General features: G+C 37.1%; 2 protein-coding genes and 1 pseudogene across 3 annotated transcripts; 1 reads left to right on the forward strand and 2 right to left on the reverse strand.

The window, feature by feature from the left end:
- Positions 1 to 722: 722 nt before the first annotated feature.
- Positions 723 to 2,822, reverse strand: LOC120483415 (uncharacterized). Of its 2 annotated transcripts, XM_089122993.1 has the most exons (9): positions 2,608 to 2,822; positions 2,477 to 2,521; positions 2,282 to 2,344; positions 2,089 to 2,169; positions 1,958 to 2,017; positions 1,792 to 1,830; positions 1,652 to 1,717; positions 1,467 to 1,505; positions 723 to 1,308 (listed from the first exon to the last, which is right to left on the reverse strand). In XM_089122993.1, the coding sequence occupies exons 3-9, from the start codon at positions 2,325 to 2,327 to the stop codon at positions 1,274 to 1,276; spliced, it is 366 nt and encodes a 121-aa protein (XP_088979119.1). In that variant the 5' UTR covers positions 2,328 to 2,344; positions 2,477 to 2,521; positions 2,608 to 2,822; the 3' UTR covers positions 723 to 1,273. The 2 variants fall into 2 exon arrangements, with proteins under 2 accessions (XP_088979119.1, XP_088979118.1); XM_089122992.1 differs by having other exon boundaries at positions 2,477 to 2,609.
- Positions 2,823 to 4,358: 1,536 nt separating this feature from the next.
- On the reverse strand, positions 4,359 to 5,678 carry LOC148970852 (uncharacterized). Its single transcript, XM_089122991.1, has 3 exons — positions 5,407 to 5,678; positions 4,952 to 5,152; positions 4,359 to 4,713 (listed from the first exon to the last, which is right to left on the reverse strand). Exons 1-3 carry the CDS (start codon positions 5,459 to 5,461, stop codon positions 4,424 to 4,426), a joined length of 546 nt encoding a protein of 181 aa, XP_088979117.1. The 5' UTR covers positions 5,462 to 5,678; the 3' UTR covers positions 4,359 to 4,423.
- A 2,393-nt stretch (positions 5,679 to 8,071) lies between these two features.
- Positions 8,072 to 8,839, forward strand: LOC148970853 (uncharacterized; annotated as a pseudogene).
- Positions 8,840 to 9,018: the final 179 nt, after the last annotated feature.

The following is a 9,018-nucleotide window of genomic DNA, read 5'->3' on the forward strand; positions in this document are numbered from 1 at the left end:
CCTATCGTTAATGGAACTTTTTCCCTGAAATGTCAACGGTTTAGTTGGATGTTTGTCTAACATTTATAAAAGCCTACTTGTTTCAGGGAACATTTAAAACAACATTCCCATCATGTTTGCGAAATGTAATGTTCATTTATTACACTACTTTAATTACGAAAAACATTTTATTAAACTGAACGTTTAGATAGCATTCGGAAATAACATTTTTACTTCGTGGGAAAGTTATCAGAAGGATATTGAAAGATAGTTTTGTTATTTTATGTTAGTTCAGATCTATAACTTAATATGCTGCCCTCTCCTGTTTACAATTCAGAATCAATACTTGCCTTCTTCACTTTTACAATATGAGTTTTCTTCACTTTTATCATTCTCATTTTCCTCAACATATCAAGAGTTTGCCATTTTCACCATGAAGGATGGACATTAAAGGTCAGCTTGAATATAATGTTTTAATCTCAATTTTAATATATATAATTCAATATATAATATTGTATAATATTGTAATATATACAATATTTAATAAATATAATTAAATATATATATATATATTCTAATCTAAAATTTAGATTAAAACATTATATTCAAGTTATATACTATATATATATATATATATATATATATATATATATATATCGAGTCTAACCCTGTGAATGCGGATAAACATGAAAGCTGTCATTGACCGGACACAGATCACATGAGCACAGATGTTTAAGGAGGACAGATGAGTATTTGCTGATTATTAGGGTCAGGAATGTCTGTTTTTTCAGAAAACATAACTTGATTTTAGAGATATTTAGAGGCTTCAGAAAATGAGAAAGGAACTGAATAGCAGGACTCAGTTTTGGTGGGTAATATCATTTATAAACTTTGTAATGCATCTAATATTTAGAAAATAAACCAACACATTCATGTTACAAATTACCTTTTAAAATCAATGATTTTATGCACCAGTTCATTTGATTTCAAAAGGTTAATTTACACATGTCCAGTAGACAGGGACTGTCATGAGTTTATAAAAGTCCTCCAGATGAAGTTCACCGGGATTTTCGTGCAAGTAAAATAATACAAATGAATCGTGTAAATAAATGTAACGTCATTTTGCTGGTTGATCTGATTTTACGGTTGATCTGATGCTCTCGTAAACGCTGTGATGAACCTCATATTAATGGCCACTGGTTCATGAATGTTCAGATTTCCATGTTCTTTTGGTTTAGATGAGGATAAAGCTCTAGATCTGATTCTTCAAAACGACCTGATCATCCTGGATCTTCTAACTGGAGTCATCGCTGTCCTTTCTGTCTTGAGCTGAAGAAAACAACAGAAGATTTCACTTGAACTGACAGCCATTTAAACCGGACAACTCGTGTTTCTGGTTCTAAACACCAAAATTAAATAGCAAACATTTCATGTTCAAATGGATGAATATGTTGTTTATCTTTAGTTGAAATGAACTGAAACATTACTGAGGTTTGGCAGAGAAATGTCCTTGGATCTGCAGCGTCCTGAAACACAGAATAACAGCATTAGAATCTTTGTATTATGTATAATAATAATAAAATAAAATAAAATATAATAAAAAATATAGATATTTTGACTAAGCAATAGCATGTAATTTAAAAGAGAATGAACAAGAGACTATTAAGATTACTTGGCAGTGGTAACAGCAGTGCATTCTGGGTAACGGTGTTCTGATCTGCGTCTTCTCTCTCCATGGCTGAAAAAAAAAAAAATCACATCCAGTGTCTGTCCGACTAACAATCGAATTAACATAAATCCATCTCAACTCACCAACATTAGGCAGAGAGATGTTTTTGGGGCCCATCGCACCTGTAAAAGTGATGAAGAAGACGATGAGTGAGAGAGATGAAGAAGACGATGAGTGAGGGAGATGAGGAAGACGATGAGTGAGAGATGAAGAAGAGCGTCAGATAAGAGATGGTTCAGATGTTCTGACCTCGAGCTGCTGCAGTCGCTTCAGTTTCACAGAGACTCTGAGTGTCATGAAGATCCTCAGCTGAAAGAGAACGAGACGAACCATTACTGTGTGTGTGTGTGTGTGTGTGTGTGTGTATGTGTGTGACCTACTGTGTCCCTCCTCCACACTGGGATCTGCAGGGTCTTCTTCTTCTGAATCAGTGTGTAAAGCAGCTTCACATGTTTCTGGTCCTGATGGAGTTCAGAACGGATTAAATGATGTTATTAAACATGTTCATGCATTACTCAGCAGATGGACAGAGACAGTAAACCAAACGTTTTTAATGTAGTTTAATTTACGAGCCTTTTAGCGATTCTGACTCTCTTATTTCCTCCAGTTCTGGTTTCATCTGTGTTTTATGAAGATCTGCAGAATCACATAAAATAAGAAATAACACAGTTGCTCAGTCTCCTCATCTGATTTACATTTATGCATGAAAAAAGCATGAAACCATTTAAGAGACGTACGGACGAGTTTTAATAACTTCTAGAGTCTCACCCGATAGTTGCACTAGTGATGGTGTCTTCTGTGTGTCCTGCTTTGCTGAAATGTTAAACATTAGAACAGTCATTCTCTTCTTCTATCCGCACTTATGACTTTAATGGATTTAAAAGGTATTGGATACTTACCATACTTTATAAGTTGAAAAAATGTGAGGATTAAAAAAACAAAAAGAAAACATAAAAATCCAATGCATGGCTTAGACAGCCACTGAGATGAACTGAGTAAATTATCTGTCACAGAACAAAAATAGATTATTTGACAAATTTTGGCCCAATATCACACATACAGTAACTGATAATGGTCATTAGGATGGACTCTTCAGTACTTTTACCATTTGAGAAATCTATATTGTCAATCGAGCCACAGCATGTACATCTGATATGTTTAACTGTTGCACGAAATAGACACTGAAATGCTCAAAATACAGCATCGAAGAAGAGCTTTAAAAATCACTGTTTTAGTCAATGATTTTGACCGAACAAAACCATTTTCACAACTAAAAATTGCTCATGATTCATCAAGTATTAGTTTAGTTTATGGATGCACCGATACCACTTTTTACAGATACCGAGTACTTTTACTGCGTGTCATTTTTAACCATATTGGGTAGAGAACCCAAAATAATATAAATCATTACTGTATGAATTAAATATAGATGCATCTTTATAAAGTTACCAAAGTTATTTAGTCAAGAGCAGTGAGATTTGTTTCTTTGTTTTTTTTGTCCTTTGTTTAATTACAGTTTTTCTGAACTGCTTAAACACTAGGCTAAACCCCATCCATCCTCTGAACCAAATTCTCATTAGTCAAATACCAATTTGTCGAATAAATCACTCTTTGTGTACAACATTAAATTAAAACACTGTTTGCAAATCTCATGCGCTCTTTTTTCAAAACTCTACACATATTCTCACTCACTAAACACATTTCGCGCTGTGATGCACTTGTTTCAAAATGCTAAACACAGGTAGGCGAAAGTTAAACACAACTGCAACACAGTTGTCACTGTTTACACACAACGACTCAAAATTGTTCATACTTATTTCTAATGATGTGACCAAACCAACTGTACATAATACAAGTCAGTTCAGAGTCCCATAAATGTACTCAAAATGTTGCACTGAATGTTGATACTAACAATGGATGGAAACAATATAAGAGGGAGAGAAGGAAGAGTATGTGTGTAAGAGGTGGTGAACGAGGAGGACGAGCAAGGTGTGGAGAATGTTGTCAATGCTGACTCTGCTTTAGGGTTTCTTCCTTTCCCTCAGAGATGACAGTGTGTGTAATGTGGACAAACTCCTCTGGCCGAACCAACATGAACACATGATGCTGAAGCAGTCTCTCTCACTGAGCGTGAATCTGCAGTCGCACAACTCTTCTGAGTCTGACTGTACTTTACTGTAACATGAACAACATTTGTTTACATAGGCTAGTTACAATATACTTTTTTTTGTCTGTGTTCTCCATTTTTTGATGTTGTGTAATGAATGATCTGAGAGCATTGTGTGATTTAGAGCACAGGTAAAATGGTTTGCCAGAAGTCAGAGGTTCTGTGAATGTGGTGTGAAAGTGTGGTTTTGTGTTTAAGGTTTTGAGAAAGTGAGTGATGGTTTCAAGAAATGTGTTTTAGCAATTCAGAAAAACTGTAACATTACAACACACCGAGTTAATTAGACTGCTGGCCCTTTAAGAACGAATGCACGGATCCCAGATTTCAATATACCGTCTACGCTCACTTGAGACCGCCTATACCGACTTTAAACTTAGATACTCGCCAAGACGGACGTTTTTACATAATTTTGTGTGAATTTCGTCCGTACAAGCCCGGTTGATCCAAAATGAACGGTTACCCGCAGTTACGAGTCATCCAAAAATATGTTTAATGATATTCGGGTCGCGGTCGGTCGGGTCGTTTGAAATAAATATGCCAATTAAACCCTATTTACCTGTAGAGTCTCGCCCAAATACAACGTCTTCTTCACCTGGGATTCTCGCCTGTTCAGTGAATCTGGTTAATGTTTTCACACATCTCCTCTTCAGGCTGGACACTGATTCTCTGTCCCAGATGATGACATGGTCGAGGACTAAAGGCCTCCAGTGCACTGAGGGGTTAAAGGTCAAGGTCTCGCCATCATAGGTGTATTCATCAGTGCCTTGAAGTAACATTACTGAACCATTAGAGTGACGTTCAACCTCACAGCCGTGCCTCCACTGAAGAACATGAAGATCTGCAGAATAAAACAGAAGATTAAGACCAGAAGATAAAATACACTATTTGATGATGATATTATTCTAGAATAATCGTCTCTTTGTAATTTTCCCTGTAGGTTACTGCTAGTCTAGATCTAGTCTATGGTAAAAATGGTAAAAAATGTGGAAAAAGTAAATATATTAAAGGATGCCATATTGTGCTTCCTTATAGGCTACAATAACAAATATTATAGCAAAATGTTAATGGATAATTACCCGTGTCCCGTGTGCCGTTCTCTCTCCTCTTGTGTTCCATCAGTGTTTTAATGTTGATCCGAAGCCACTGTTGTTTATAATGCAGATCTTTACTTTCATCAAAGTGTTCCTCAGATGGACAGGAATCAACTGAGTTGTAGAATTCATAAATGTCTCCAGGTTTCGATATTACACCGTATATGTAGTACAGATAACACCTTTCTGAAATGAGGAAAAAAGAAGAAACTGGTTTGAACAAAAAAGAAACAAAGTTTCAACTAAACCTGCCTCAAAAATCAATAAATCTTAAGTTAAATAAACGGATTAAACATGGTCACATCATTCTGTACGGAACTTTACAGCATTCACTCAGCACAGATCTATTTGGCCAAAAACACACGATCTGAATGCGTATTTAATCCACAACAGTTGAATGCAACATTTCACAGAATACGGAGGCATTTGTGTTTTCTTACCACTCTGAGAAGGCAAAATAGCAGAAAGCAGGAGGAGAGCTTTGACAGAGTTCATGTTGTAGACTTTGGGCTTTCGTATGCTATTTCCGCACAAGCACAGCGCAGTCCCAGACTGCAGTCAAGCGAGCCGCCAAAAAAAAGAGTGTGTGTGCCAATAACTAGGCTAGCTACGGTAATTTTAGGAGCAGCTGCGAGAGCTGCTTTGTTTTTTATTTTCTTCTACCACTCTTTCATATTCTCGCTTTATTTCTCAATCTTTCTTTCTTTCTTTCTTTCTTTCTTTCTTTCTTTCTTTCTTTCTTTCTTTCTTTCTTTCTTTCTTTCTTTCTTTCTTTCTTTCTTTCTTTCTTTCTTTCTTTCTTTCTTTCTTTCTTTCTTTCTTTCTTTCTTTCTTTCTTTCTTTCTTTCTTTCTTTCTTTCTTTCTTTCTTTCTTTCTTTCTTTCTTTCTTTCTTTCTTTCTTTCTTTCTTTCTTTCTTTCTTTCTTTCTTTCTTTCTTTCTTTCTTTCTTTCTTTCTTTCTTTCTTTCTTTCTTTCTTTCTTTCTTTCTTTCTTTCTTTCTTTCTTTCTTTCTTTCTTTCTTTCTTTCTTTCTTTCTTTCTTTCTTTCTTTCTTTCTTTCTTTCTTTCTTTCTTTCTTTCTTTCTTTCTTTCTTTCTTTCTTTCTTTCTTTCTTTCTTTCTTTCTTTCTTTCTTTCTTTCTTTCTTTCTTTCTTTCTTTCTTTCTTTCTTTCTTTCTTTCTTTCTTTCTTTCTTAGGGGCCGTACGGTATTTATCTAAAGGTGCATATTTTGTCCATGTAACTCTTTTGGTCTTCTTGGCTCCCCTTCGCTGTCAGATGGGTCTGACCCAACAGTGCATGCGCACTTCAGTCCGCGCTCAGAAAAAGTGCATTAGAACAGAATGCAAAGTTTTAAAACACGAGCAAATAATGAACTTTTGTGATTGTGAATAAGTGCAGTGTCCCATGACTGTAACTCTGCCTCAACATGTGTGAATGTACATCGAGCTTTACAGTATTGGGACTGAGGCGCCAGAACTGCAGCTGACTTAAGATGCACTGCAGCACAATACTACCTATGATTAGTTTCCATCTATTCTTATTGTGTTTCCACAACAAAGATACTGACATTTCCACCATAACAGTGGAGAGTGATCTGTGATGTGTTAGCAGTGCTTCTCCTCCAGTAGCACCTCAATGCAGAACATGAGATCCACGGGGAGGAGTCGGATCACGATCCAAGGGGTGGAGATGGGTAGGATTAGGGTTGGGTTTAGGGATCAGGGGGCGGAGTTGGTTAGTTTTAGGTGTATGTAAGGTGGGAGGAGTTGGATCTGGATCGAAGGGGGTCTCGCCCTGGGTGTAATTCAGAGTAGAACCGCCACTGAACAGAACAATACTATAGTGAATAGAAACAAAATTGACATGTGAATGTTTACCAAGTAATATTTTACACATTAATACAAATATTTATTTTTTTTATTTACAGTGTGAATCGAACGTTCATGGTTCACACACACATGCACTGACGTGTGTGTACAGCAGTGGGCAGCATTGTGTTATTTACCATCGCATCCATGAGGATTCAGGGATCAGAGTGTCAAACATTCCCAAACACTTCAATCCAAAGATCACTTTTATAATCCAGATTATAGTTGGTCACGTTACACACACTGGCGCGTGTGTGAGGAGATTAGAGTAATCATGTGACTGTAGTTCAGTTCAGGCCTCTCCTTTAATTACTAATACACAGATCCACAAGCATCAGCTAATCACTTTAACTGGATATCAATGTCTATTCTACTTCCTTATATTTCATTTTCCCCCCTTCATTTGATTGACATGTTAATTATGCTTGCTATTAAAAAAGTCACTTCTGAAAGACATGAGTGGGTGGAAATTAAATTGATTATTACCGTCAACAAATCAGAAATAGTCAGGAATTAATTCCCCTCTTTATTTCCTCTTGACATGCAGTGGCAAAAGATTCAAAATGTAATAAAACACGTTCAGTGCTGCAATGGAATGAAGGAAACATCATTGTTTGCTCTCATTATCATCTTAATCTAATATTTACAGTCACTGTTTGTCCAGGATTTGTTGAGGTCATTCATTATTGAATTGTTAATATGGATGATAATATATTAACCCTTAAGTAAAGAAATGATAACATCCAAAAAACAGATTTATTCAGATGTTGGTGCTAAAAATAATTATTTCTTAATGTTTCATTTGTATTTCAGAGGTGTTATTGGAAATAATGTTTAGGAATTTGATAAGATAGTTGGAGAGATTGCTGAGATTTCTTCTGAAAGTGTTTTCCATCCGAGATTCGGGTGATTTCTGCTTGTTCTCCGTCTAATATAATCTATGAATATAATCGCTGTCCGAGAGAAATAAACGACGATACGAGTGTCAGCTGATGCTGGTGAGATGTCAGACGAGCTTTATGAGGACGATAAGATTTACAAGCTTTGGATGACGGTGAACTTTGTTCATTTTTACACAACAGGACAAAAGAATGCCAGTCATCATCAGTGCCATGCAAATGTAGCAGATATAATACAGTATTATTATTATTATTATTATTATTATTATCATTTCATCCGTCTGTCTCTATCCATCCATCATCCATCCATCCATCTGTTCACCTGTCTCTATCCATCATATCCACCCACCCATCCATCCCTCCCGGTCTCTATCGATCCATCCATCTGTCTCTATCGATTCATCCATCCATCCATTCACCCACCACCAACCCTGTCTCTATCCATCCATCCATCCATCCATCCATTCACCCACCACCCATCCCTGTCTCTATCCATCCATCCATCCATCCATCCATCCATCCATCCATCCATCCATCCATCCATCCATCCATCCATCCATCCATCGCTTTGTCTCTATTCATCCATCCATCCATCCCTGACTCTATCCATCATTTCATCCATCTGTCTCCATCCATCCATCCACCCCTGTCTCTATCCATCCATCCATCCATTCCTCAGTTTCTATCATCCATCTCTGTCTCCATCCATCCATCCATCCATCCATCCCTCTGTCTCAATCATCCATCTGTCTCCATCTATCCATCGCTCTGTCTAAATCATCTATCCATCCACCCATCCATCCATCTGTCTCCATCTATCCATCCGTCTGTCTCCATCTATCCATCCCTCTGTCTCTATCCATCCATCCATCCATTCCTCAGTTTCTATCATCCATCTCTGTCTCCATCCATCCATCCATCCATCCATCCCTCTGTCTCAATCATCCATCTGTCTCCATCTATCCATCCCTCTGTCTCTATTCATCCATACATACATCTGTCTCCATCCATCCATCAGACTGTCTCTATTCATCATCCATCCATCCATCCATCTTTCTCCATTTCTCCATCCCTCTGTCTCTATCCATCCATCCTCTATATTTGACCAGCAGTGTGCTGAGTTTTGCAGATGATTCACAGTATTAAGGAAACCCCAGGTGAGTAAAGGTTATATAACCTGTAATAGTCCAGTGGTTCTGCTGAGCTTGTCTTGAGGCGTGGTTCTGGTCGATGATGTCAGATAAACCCTGTGAACCAGCGATTTAGAGTTTGACCTGAGGACAA

This window comes from Pimephales promelas, chromosome 18, assembly GCF_988280905.1.
Source record: "Pimephales promelas chromosome 18, fPimPro1.hap1.1, whole genome shotgun sequence".
NCBI classification, from domain to species: domain Eukaryota; kingdom Metazoa; phylum Chordata; class Actinopteri; order Cypriniformes; family Leuciscidae; genus Pimephales; species Pimephales promelas.

What these genes read in the sequence shown, in the direction of transcription:
- LOC120483415 (XM_089122992.1), bottom strand. Translation starts at nt 2,549, where the DNA reads ATGACTGTTCTAATGTTTAACATTTCAGCAAAGCAGGACACACAGAAG. An exon ending in AGCGACTGCAGCAGCTCGAG is followed by an intron (nt 1,831 to 1,957) that starts GTCAGAACATCT and finishes TCACTTTTACAG; the next exon opens with GTGCGATGGGCCCCAAAAAC. An exon ending in CATCTCTCTGCCTAATGTTG is followed by an intron (nt 1,718 to 1,791) that starts GTGAGTTGAGAT and finishes TTTTTTTTTCAG; the next exon opens with CCATGGAGAGAGAAGACGCA.
- LOC148970852 (XM_089122991.1), bottom strand. Translation starts at nt 5,461, where the DNA reads ATGAACTCTGTCAAAGCTCTCCTCCTGCTTTCTGCTATTTTGCCTTCT. An exon ending in TATTTTGCCTTCTCAGAGTG is followed by an intron (nt 5,153 to 5,406) that starts GTAAGAAAACAC and finishes TCCTCATTTCAG; the next exon opens with AAAGGTGTTATCTGTACTAC. An exon ending in GAACGGCACACGGGACACGG is followed by an intron (nt 4,714 to 4,951) that starts GTAATTATCCAT and finishes TTTATTCTGCAG; the next exon opens with ATCTTCATGTTCTTCAGTGG.